The 11,840-nt window shown below is 48.8% G+C and overlaps 1 protein-coding gene across 1 annotated transcript in view; it reads left to right on the top strand.

The window, feature by feature from the left end:
* The window catches only part of SLCO4A1 (solute carrier organic anion transporter family member 4A1), a 15,763-nt gene that overhangs the window by 1,174 nt on the left and 2,749 nt on the right, over positions 1-11,840 (top strand). The window contains 11 exon segments of the mRNA XM_017734366.1: positions 1-213; positions 1,448-1,538; positions 2,463-2,584; positions 2,882-2,993; positions 7,376-7,530; positions 8,214-8,409; positions 8,962-9,127; positions 9,722-9,855; positions 10,163-10,257; positions 10,801-10,949; positions 11,736-11,826. The exon segment at positions 1-213 is cut by the window's left edge and continues 20 nt beyond it. Coding sequence (XP_017589855.1) covers positions 1-213; positions 1,448-1,538; positions 2,463-2,584; positions 2,882-2,993; positions 7,376-7,530; positions 8,214-8,409; positions 8,962-9,127; positions 9,722-9,855; positions 10,163-10,257; positions 10,801-10,949; positions 11,736-11,826 — 1,524 coding nt within the window.

Raw genomic sequence — 11,840 nt, 5'->3', positions numbered from 1 at the left:
GACAGTACGAGGCGCGCTCGGCAGCCGAGGTGGGCATCTGCGGGGGCAACCAGAGCCTGCCCTGCTCCCAGGCTGCCTCCCGCCTCTCTGGCTACAGGTTTGTCTTCATGCTGGGGCAGTTCCTGCACGGGATGGGAGCCACGCCGCTCTACACGCTCGGCGTCACCTACTTAGATGAAAACGTCAAGACCAACTATTCCCCTGTGTACATTGGTGAGTGGGGCTGAAGGAGAGCTCCAACCCATGGGCAGGGTGATGGCAGGGACAGATGATGGTCCCTCTGCCTTGTCCAGCCCACACTGGGAGCACCTCTCCCAACACTGCTCAGCCTTTTGGTCTTGTTGAGGGACGAGGGGGAAATCAGAGGGAAGTGGCCGCTGTTGGGGAGGTTTTAAGTATTTACCAGGAGGAAAACTGTGAGCTCGGTTGGGTGTTTTTCCTCCTGCAGCTCATGCCTTGAAGATGGGGAGTGCCTCCTGCTCCTGGCATGGGGCCAGCCCGTGTGGCATTAGCATCTCTGGCAGACAGCCATGAGGCCATACCCCATCCGTGCAAGGAGACATAGAATCACAGCATGATTTGGGTGCAAAAGGACCTTTAAAGGTCATCTAGTCCAATGAGAAGGGACACCTTCAACTCGATCAGGTAGCTCAGAGCCCTGTCCAGTCTGACCTTGAATGTTTCAAGGGATGGAACATCCACCACCTGTTTGGGCAGCCTGTGCCAGTGTTTTATCACCATCATTTATATTTAATCTAAATCTTTATATCATCACCCCTGTAGGCCTCAGCACAGCAGGGATGGTCTCTGGGCTGCTCAGCTACTGCTGGTGCAAAGCACAGCCAAGAGAAGATGCTCACCTCACTCCTCTGGATCACTGGTCACTCAGCAGCTGCCAAACACTTACAGTCCTATTGGTGAAAGTGACAAAAGGGTGATCTTTTAGCAATTTCAAGATGTTTCAGTCTGCGCACGCTGTATCAGAAGGCTGTGAAGTGTGGGAAGGAGGTCACAAGGAGATCATCAGCAAGTTGATGATCTTTCCGTGTGTTGTGGTTTGAACTGCAAACTGAAATAAGTGCTGGGGTGCTGTGTTTAGTGTAGACATTGCGTGATGTCTGTGGGGAGAGAATGCTGCTGCTCATTGCTGTGGCAGTCAGGATGTGGCAGTGGGATCAGCTGCATCCTTGCTGAATACGGTTTTCTACTGAACCGATTTTGCCTGCCCCATACTATAAAACTTCCCAGGCTGGATGCAAAAGCTTCCCTGGAACACAGGCGTGAGAGGAAAACTTGTTGGAACAATCTGGATTTGTGCCTTGGTGGTTTAGGGGACAGGATGTGAGGCAGCCAGAGGCTGAGCATCCTGCATCCAGGAGGGAATCGAGATGGGGATCCCTGGCTGACGTGCTGCTGGTTGTCTAACACGCCTTATTTTCCCTTTCAGCTGTTTTCTACACTGCTGCAATCCTTGGGCCTGCAGCGGGTTATCTGGTAGGAGGAATGTTTCTAAATATTTATACTGAAATTGGCAGAGAGTAAGTCGTTAAAAAAAAAATCTCGTTCCTTTCCCTTTCTGCTCTGTGTTTCCTTTGGGGTAGAAAAAATAATAACAATGATCTGGAGCAATGAGCTGGTGGCTGGGTGGAAATGTGCCTGGGGTGTTGGGTGGTGTGTCTGCAGGGCGGGGGAGGCTGGAAGGGTGGTTAGCATTAGTGCTGCTGCTGGAGGGAAATTGCTGACAAACCTGTCAGCTTAAATCCTTCCTCACGCTGCACTGCCTGTGCTAATGAGGCTACGAGCAGCAGGTGAATTTTTTGAATGAGTTCCCTGATGAGGCAGTGCTCCCAGCAGTGCTGCTCGACCTCCCAGTCATCCCACCAGGATGCTTAGTCCCTCCTTGCTTTGTAGCATTTGTCATTTATTCTTGATTCCTTACAGGCTCTTTGGTAGATCATAGAATCATAGAATGCTTTGGGTTGGAAGGGACCTTACTGATCATCTAGTTCCAACCCCTCTGCCAGAGGCAGGGACACCTTTTACTAGACCAGATGAATGGATTAAAAATGGGGAATGGGTTTCCAGGGGAAGAAATGGGTTATTTCCACCAGTTTTCTTGCAAAGGGTGTTTCTGGGCTGGAACAAGGATCTTGGCAACCCTCAAAGCACGACCGAAAAGGGGTGAAGTGAATGTGCAAGCCAGAGATTAAATGAGAATGAAATGGTGTGATTTCCTGGGCTTGTGAAGTGTTGTGCTCTCTGGTGAGGAAGGCAGTGCTGTGCTGTGGCAGGAGGGATGGTGGACGTGGCATGCCCATCAGATCACTCCGTTTCCTTCGCTGTCACCCCCGCCGTGTGTCCCCTGGCCCCTCCAGCCTCAGCCAGAGGCATGCGGAGCTGCCCCGCTCCGTCTCCAACCACCGCCTCTCTGCCTTGTGTCCCTTTGCCTTCGCTCCTTGCAGGATCGACATCGCCCCTGAGAACACGCTGTGGGTGGGGGCATGGTGGATCGGCTTCCTGGGGGCCGGAGCTGCCTCCCTGCTCATCTCCATCCCCATCCTGGGCTACCCCCAGCGCCTCCCAGGTACTGGCTCGGCAATTGGGGCTGGGGCTGCGCGGTGCTCCCGCTCGCCCTGGGGCTGGCATCCTCATGCGCGGGTGTAGCTGGGGACTCGGGGGCAAAGGAACAGCTTCCCGTGTAATTCCTAAATGGATTTCACCCCCTTGGCTTTCCATCTGCCGCTGTTACGGCTTCTCGCTTGCAGCTGTTGGCGGAGGGAGGATGTCACGTTGCGTTTTCCCCCTGCAAATCCACTGCTTCAGTAGCATCCACATCCCGTGTCTGACATGCTCCTCGATCCTGTTTGCCTCTCATTTTCAGGATCCCAGCGCTACATCGTTATGAGGGTGTCAGAGGCTCATCAGCTAAAGGATGGGAGCCACAAAAAAGCGTCGGATCCGGACTTTGGGAAAACAGTGAAAGATCTGCCTCGGTGAGAAAACCACCCCACGCAGAAGTTAGGGAGCCCTCTCCAGAGGGGAGAGAGTAATGAGCCCAAGCTGAGCTTCCTTTCAGCCCTGCCAGCTCAAAGGTTTTGCCCATCTTCAAGCAATGACACTTTCTTGCAGAGGATGTGTGAAAGTGCCTGGTCTTACAAAGGTCTGGGAGCTCTTGGCAAAGAGGCTGAGCTAGAACTGGTGCTGGGGATCACATGTGGGAGCAGGGGACAAGTGGCTGGTCTCATCTGGGTTTTCAGAAGCTCATGTCCACCTGCAGTCCTGTGCCACACGCTGAGTTTCACCAGGAGTGGCTTGATGCCAAGCTTTAGGTGATGGGAGGTGCCCTGGCATTGCCAGCTCCCTCCCTGTGCCCAGCAGCATTATTTCTGCCTGTCTGCTTCTGCCTGGCCTCACCTGGCCCAGTTTCGTGCTTTCCAATGGCTCCTCCTCCCCAGCCCCTCGGGGCTTTTTTCCTTTCCTCTATTTTCACTTGTGTTAGATCCCTGTTTTGTCATTTTTAATGAGGAACAAGATGAAACAGGCCCTATGATTCTCCCAGCTCCGTTCCAAATCCAGGGAACAAGATCTACCACACTGTAACTTCCAGTTCCTTTTCTCTTTTATTCTTAGTTTCCTGGGTGTTTTCTTTTGCCTTCACATCTTCCAGCCACCTTTTGTGTGTTACTACCTTCTTATCTCTCCAGCAAGGCAGTGACACAGCAACTTGCTTAATCCTGAGCTGCTGCTTGGCTCTGTGATGGGAACAAAGCAGCGGCCAAAATAAAATGTGATCTTTTAACCACATATTTTTGTTATGGATTTTTGGAATATTTTACGATTTTTTTTGTTGTTGTGTTGAGTTGTATTTAAATGGAGGGCAGGGGGAGAGGTGCTGCTTTATTTATTGCTTGGGGTTAGCTGGCATGGAGGCTCTGGATGTTGCAGAGATACCTGGGTATTAATTCCTTTTGGAGCTTGCAGTCAATAAGGGGATCTTCCTTATTTTTTTTTATTATTTCTCCCAGGACCGTTTTTAGGGAGGAGATTTTATCCATGTGTGACGGCTGCTCCCTGCAAAGGCAGATGATTTTGCCAAACCCTAGGCTGCTGCCAACAATTATTTCTGAACTTTAGTTGTGGTCTCTGTTGTGCTGGCAGAGGAGGATGGAAGCAGGTGCTCAGAACAGGAATTTTCAGCACTGGTCGAGCTGTGTTGTGTCAACACAACGACTCACACCCATCTGAAATTCTTGGAGACTTCATAGGAAGTTTACCAGGGGTTAAGGCAGTTTTTTGAAGAATATTACATTGAACAGATTTCAGTGCTGTTATTAAATGGCATTCTTGACTGGGTGCCATTTTCCGAGGTCATGGCTTGTTCTCCACACGGAAATTGAATTCAAAACCTGCATTTAAATAACGATATGGCTGTGACTAAAACAAACACAAACGGGGCAGCAGAGAGGGATGAAATCCAGTGGCTGATGTTTCTCTTGCTTGTCTGGAGCAAAGCTCCCACTGCTTGTGCTGTCTGACAGCAGGAACAGAGACAATCCTCCTCCAGGAGCATCTTCTTTCCCACCTCGTTCCTGAATAACAAATAACTATCTTCTGTCAGATGATCCAGACCAGCCCAGACCTCAGTGTGGTTTTTGTTTAAAAGCAAGAACCCAACAGACTTTTGTGGTCCCTGGTTTTGATTAATAAAAGGGAAGTGCCTTCAGGGCTTTCTACTCTGGAAGCTTGCATTAAAGTGGAGATCCCATCTGTGCAGGCAGCTCTTGGGGACATGTGGTCCAGGCTGGAGGGTGAGGCCAAAGGACACTCACTGTTCCTTTTGTTTCAGTCAGGGATCGTGTGCACATTTTCTCACAGTACAGACAGTAACAGTCTCACAAAGATAAGCAGAAATACCGATGAAATAAAATACTTTTCCATGCCATCAGGTCCTTTCTAAGTGAGGTTAATGAATTGCCATATTCACAGGGCTGCCTGAGAGCAGGAGCTTACAGGAATGCAGCCCATACAGCTTAATCGTCTACCCTGGAGAGACTTCTGTCTTAACTCTTGGGTTGAAAAGGCCTGATAAAACAGCATTTTCCTTTCTCTGGTTCCATATGATTGCTCTCATGGGGTGACCCCTCCTGTCAGAGCAGAGGCACTCAAAGGAAGGGCATGCAGAGCTGGCATGTAGAGCTGTACCGGGAGAGGAAGCTTTATCCCAGGAAGCTTCAGAGGAAGCATTTGTGAGGATCAATCCCTGGCCTGGCAAGCCCTGATCTACAGCACGAGAAGCTGTGGTCAATATTTCACTGATCATTCTTGGATTAGGTGCAGAGTGGGACTTAGTTTCATTTTGTGGCTTTTCTGCAGCTTCCCTGCTTTGGGAAGGGAGGTTGGTTTATGTTCCTGTGGGATGCACATGCTGCCCCCCATTCCCTTGGTGGTGGTGACAGTGGGTGTCCCTTTGTGCTGGAAAAGCCCCCATTCCTGTGCTGTAAAATTGTATAAATGTCCATTTATTAATGATTCATTAGCTTGTGTCTGTACTCTGGTACAGTCTGGGGTGTCCTGGGCTTGCCAGTGGAGCAGGCTCTGATCATACAGTGGTCCCAGCCTACCCAGAGAACCATTATGTGATGAAAGAGTTCCTATATGTGCCCATATCAGTGAAGACTTGGAGGGTCAGCTTTTTTAGGCAGTGGGATTCTTCTCTGTGCAGTGCTGGGCCTCCTGAAATCCCTTTGGCTGCAAGAACTGAGCACTACCGAGGCTGTTCAAGAGTTAGGTTATTTCTGGTGTGTTTAAAGTCCTACTGATGTGATAAAAAGGTTTGTGTTGTCTTTGGCGAGGTTTTATGTGCCATAGCTCCTCACAATTACATCTTCTGTCTTCAGACAGATTAAGTGAAGTGAATAAGTCCTTATTCTTAGTGCTGAAAGGAGTTCCTTTGCATTTTCCTACTTGCAAGTCCAGCCTGTAACCTTTGGGCAAAGGGCACAAAGTCACACTAGTGCCAGGGAGCAGCTCTTCTCTGTAAAAAGGTGAAGGCATTGTCTGTTTTCTGCCTCAACCACAAGATCTGCAAGCATTTTCTGACTAAAATATTAGGCGTTGTGCTTCCAAATTAAGCACAGTCAAAAAGATCTGGAAAATAAAATAGTACATTAAACTAATCCCCAGAGCTAGGCAGTGTAAAGGCCTCCTGTAATCAAAGTGTAGGAATGTGTGGTATTTCTGTCTTTAAGCTCCTTTGTTCTTTTGATGTAATGAAATTCTCCACTTCATGTGAGTAAAGTTGCATAAATCTGACTCTGACTCTGAGGACATCTCTCACTCACTTGTACCAAGGCAGCTTTGCTCTGATCTCACATTTCCACCAGAGCAGGAGGTGATGGCTGTGCTTTTCTGCTCAGTGAGCATCCCTTGGCGTCCCTGTTGCAGGATTTGTGCCCATCCCAGGAACGGGATAACCCATGGCACAAATCTGGGCTTGGCTTGGCGAAAGTCATGGGGCAGAATTTGAAGCTCGTTACAGATCAGTCCTCTTAGTCCAATATCCGAGATAGTGAGAGATAATTGAGACCATTCCCTGTGCCTGAGGGCCTTTCTGCATCTCAGGGATGGAATTGTTGCTGGATCTGCATACAAATGACACATGGCAATTTTTCAGGCATATTTGCAGCTCTCTCCTAAATCCCAGTGGGTCGAAATAAAATGGAGTTACTCAATTTATACATTAAGCTTCAAGTAAAGCCATGCTTAGATAGTGGCAGAAAGATTGCTTTCTGCTTCTCAGGTGTCTTGGAGGTGTTTCTTCCATATAGAAAGGCTTGCTTGGTATTTCCCCTGAGTTACAAAACATCCAGGGTTATCAGTGGTTGTTATTGTTCTGAGAGCGTGGGGGCACGAGTAACGTGTGTGTGTGTGTGTGTGTGTGTGTGAGGATGCAGCACAGCTTTGCTCTTGGTTGAGTCAGGAGTCCTGAGATACCTTCCAACAGGGACTAATAAAACCTTGAAATGATGGAGATTTGGTGAGGAGTAATGTCCTTTCAGTATTGCCCCATTTCAGAAGAGGAAATACTCAGCCTGACCCTAAATGTTGGAAAATTACTGCTGTAATCATCCGTGCAGAAGCCGTGGGTGCCCTTAGTGTGAATTACATCACCCCACACACATACACTCTTCCTGTCATTGACTGGAAAAGCTCTTTCCCAATTAGCTGCCTTTTGGTATTTTTCCTTTCAAAGAGTTGCAGGATGATGGGATGCTGCCTCGTCTTACATGTGATCCTTCTGACTTTGAAGACAGGGGGACAAATCAAAATGTGCCCGAAATCAGTAATTCAATTCCAATATATTTATCTTTCCCAGATCAGTCCTGCTGCTTCTGAAGAACCCCACCTTCATCTTCCTCTGCTTAGCAGGAGCAACTGAAGCAACCCTGATTGCTGGGATGTCCACGTTTGGACCCAAATTCCTGGAGTCTCAGTTTAGTTTAAGTGCCTCTGAAGCTGCCACCTTTTTTGGTAAGGAAACCATGGTTTTACAATGTTTTCCAATTTTGCCAACAAATAGAAGAGCACTTTTAGCTCATTTAGAGTGGGGGCAAATGCTTTACAGTTTAATTATGGACTGGCTATCCTCTTCAGCTCTTAGATAGGATCGTTTCCTATCAGCACACCTACACCCAGTGCATTTCCAGAGCTGCATCTACTGACATCAGGAGGAGAAAATGTGTCACTTCTGTAGCCATCTGTTACCCTCTAGAGGAAGGCAAAATAATTGTAGTTCCTCTTAGTGCATCACCAGGAAACACTGGCAAAACATTTCCTGTGATGAGAGATGTTGGAGCTGAGGGAGGTACTTTGTCAGCATCTAGAAACTGGGAGGATCCTCATGTAAATGCCGTAATGCAGACCAAGGAATGTTGTCCAACAAGCATCAGCACTCATGATGTGCTCCTCAAAGAGGCAGTTTTAAGATCTCTGGGTAGGAAAAGCTGCCTCACCAGGCTCATGCCCCATTACCTGAGCTGTTACAGAGGACCACCTACTACAGCAGCATCTGCTGAACTCCCACCAAGAAGCTACACAGAAAACAAGGGGTCATCTATATGCAAAACACGCTGCAATTAATGTATTCAAACCTGGAAACTCCTTGCTGACATTTCTAAACTCACTTGTGGGGGTTTTTTTCCCTTCTTTTTCAGGTTATCTTGTCGTGCCAGCCGGAGGGGGAGGCACATTCCTGGGAGGATTCCTCGTGAATAAATTTAAACTGCGCTGTTCAGGAATCATCAAGTTGTGTTTGCTTTGCACAGTGTCAAGTCTGCTGGCCATATTCATTTTTTTTATCCACTGCCCTAACATGCCCATGGCAGGAGTAACCCAGATGTACAATGGAAGGTAACAACAACCACTCTGTCTGTCCCAAGGGGCTCTGGTCAGAATAAAAGGATAGCTCCAAACACACAATGCTGGTGGCAGTCATGTGTGGATGTGTTGGGGGTGAAAGTTGGTGTCTGGTCAGTCCTACAGGCAGATGTTGAGGTTGAGACACAGACAATAGATGTCCTAAGTTTTGCACTGAGATGAAGTTTATGGAAGAGACTCCTGAGGTACTAGGGGAGGGAAGATCAGCAGCACCAGAATGGGAGATACTCCACTCTTCAGCTGCCTTTGCAGCAGCCCCCATCTCTATCCAGTGGGATAAACTGGACCAAAAGTGGGAATCTCTTCTCCAGATGGAAGTGTCACCCTAAGAGCCGGTCACTTAAACTCCCTTGGTGGCTGTGGGAAGAGACAGCTCCAGGGCATGGTTAAAATTTGGTGGGATGAAAGCCTTTCCAAGCCTGGCTTCATGTTCCTTGGGGATCCATCACAACTCCCACTGTCCCTTCCTCTTCCCATTGCCTCCTGTAAAGTGCTGCTCACCCACTGCTCCTGTGTTTCCCTCAGTGCTTTGCCAGGTGGGCATCTCAACCTGACAGCAGCCTGCAATGCCCAGTGTGGCTGTTTGCAGGAGACCTACAGCCCTGTCTGTGGCACTGATGGCATCATGTACTACTCCCCCTGCCACGCTGGGTGCAAGACAGTGTCTGAGAACGTCAGGAATGGCAAGAAGGTAGGTCTGAAAGCACTGTGGATGAACAGGGTGGTGGCACATCTTCAGAGTGACTTGGCTGGCTCTGCGAAAGGTTTGCTGCAAATCAGTGTAAAATCATCCAGGGCAGGGTGGATGCTCTCAGGTACCACGTGGGATGAAGGCAGAAGGTACCCTGAGGTCACCCTGCTTTGCTTCTGTGGTATCCAATCATCTTTGCCTCATTCTGGGTCAAACTGTGCTGAAATCTGTGGAAAATCACCCAGGCACGCAGGGAGCTTGGTAAGCACCTGATTTCTGTCCTAGTGCTAATTTTGGGTCTTGAATGAACATGATGCACCTCCTCATCCTTCCAGCATGTTGGTCATGGAGGCAGGCACAGGCTTAGGAAGGGTAGAGATGATATTTAGCATTCAAGGGCTGCCTGGCAGAGTTAATTTCCCTTACTTAATGGACCTGTTTGGAAACAGAGGTGTGTTGAGAATGCAGCTTGATTTCCACTTCATTCTGGGATTCTAACCAGCTGCTTTCTGTCCCCCTAATTTCTTTATTTTTAAAGCTTTGACTGTCACCATGCTCTCCTCAGCAGAGCCCCCACCAGCCTTTGTTTCCCAGGTCTACCACGAGTGTGGCTGTGTTGACAAAGCCCTCCTGTCTGGCCGTAGCGAGGCAGAGCCAGGGAAATGCACCTCCTCCTGTGCAAAAAGGCCCTTGCTCCGGTAAGCACAGGATGGCCTCCTCCTCTGCCAGTGCTGCAAGAAGCCTCAATATCCTCCTCTGATTTATCCTGCTGGATCAAGTGTGGGAAAGGTGTGATTGGAACCAGTGAGTTAGTGGTAGCCTAGAGACATCAGGACTAATTCCCATCCCAGTCTAGCTAGGAAAGCAAATTTCAGCATTGGAAGCTTTATCCTCTGACGTGGGATACAGACATTTACTGCAGTGGTGGGGGGACATTGCACTGGGGTGATCCTAAATCTTCAGAGGCGATGGAGGTCCCAGATGTGCTGGACTCAAGGATTTGGAGTTGTGAGGCAGGGAGGTGCAGCCCGGCAGCATTTTTAAACAAACCCCTTTTTCCCCCAGGTGTGTCTCCGACAGACAAAGGTCCTTTGCACTCGGGATCCAGTGGATTGTGGTACGAACACTAGGTACGGAGCAGAGGGAGTTTGCGCACCAGAATGGTCTGGTGGTTCTGGGAGGCATGTGCCAAGCTGTCACCCAAGAATACAACACACTGTGTTGGAAAAGAAGGGAGTAGGTCACACACTGCTGAAAGGAGGATGCTTTCTTTTGTTTGCTGTCATCCAGGACAACCTAATTCCCTTTGCATGTGATTTGCAAACTGAATGGAGGGTTCTGTAACAGTCACAGAGGTTCAATGTCCTCCCAATGTGCCCTTATTTTAAGGAAAAGGAGCAGAGGTGTTGAAGCTCCTGTGAGTGTCTTTTGGCTCTTGTGCAACATGCAGGTTAGGACGGCCAAAAGACCTGCTGGATTCTCAGATCTTGAAATTCAGTGTATTTTTGATACCTGGTGGCTCTGGATTCTGCAGGACGAGTTCTCTTAATCGTGGTATCAGCAGAGCCTGGTGCTTTTCCGCAAGCACCTTGTGACTTGCAAGGCTGGTGCAAGTCAAAGTCTTGCAAGGCTTGGTGCTGCCCATACTGAAGGTCCCCTCTCTCTGCCCACAGGAGGCATCCCTGGCCCCATCGCCTTTGGATCCATGATTGATAAATCCTGCCTGCTCTGGCAGGACCAGTGTGGTGAGCAGGGTTCCTGCTACGTGTACCAGAACTCAGCCATGAGCCGATACACCCTCGTCGCTGGACTGGTCTACAAGGTGATGCTGCTGCTTAACTCCCTGATAAAGCAACCAGGTCTTTAGGATGTGATGTTTTGCTCTGGGAAGAAATTTTGCTAAATTGGGTTTTCCTGATCTGGCCCACCCCCAGACTAAATTAAATTTTCACACAATAAATTTCTCAGGGAAGGCAAAAGCCCTGTTTGCCTCTCATCAGGTAATGGTGCTCCAGACACCATCATTCTGTTAAATTCCCATTATTTTCTGGGCTTACAGCTTCTATTGCACCATATGAAATACCTCCTCCCAACAGCAGCCAAAATGATTTTTGCTAGAAATGGAGTTAAATATCTAAGTGCAGTGTGTTAGTGAGAGTGAGGGATGGCTTTGTGGGCAGGCTGTAAATAACCATTCCCCACTGCTAGAAAATAAGAGAGCTTAGAGCTGTGGGTTTTATTTATTAGCAGAAAAACATCATTTTAACTGCTCCCAAACAAGCACTTGCCTTAGATAGTAGTGTTTAGCAGCTGCTGTGATAAAGAGGTTTTCAAAAGCCTTCCAGCAAAAGGCTGAGGCAGTGTTAGCTCATGCAGCACTGTGCTCCGGGTGTCTGTGTGAGGCTGAACTTTTCCAAATTCCCATTGCTATGGGGCTGGCTAAATTCAGATTTTTGACCCCATCTGACTCTGTGTGCGGCTCTGCTGCCCAGGCTGGCCAACATCCCCTCCTCCCCAAAGCTTGGTCAGCAAAGCTCACTGGAGATGTGGGGTGGGCACCTGGTTTTGGGAGAGAGCAGAGAGTAACAGGGTGTCTCCATGGCTGCAGGTGCTCGGGACAACCTTCTTTATAGTAGCCTGTTTACTCTACAAACCCCCACCGCCAGAGTCAGCTCCAGGCAGCTCGGATGCATCCGAAAATGGGCACAGTGAC

The sequence above is a fragment of the Corvus brachyrhynchos genome, unplaced genomic scaffold, assembly GCF_000691975.1.
Source record: "Corvus brachyrhynchos isolate BGI_N302 unplaced genomic scaffold, ASM69197v1 scaffold10, whole genome shotgun sequence".
NCBI lineage: Eukaryota > Metazoa > Chordata > Aves > Passeriformes > Corvidae > Corvus > Corvus brachyrhynchos.
Note: the sequence above shows the minus strand (reverse complement) of the source record. Positions and strands in the feature narration are given on the sequence as shown.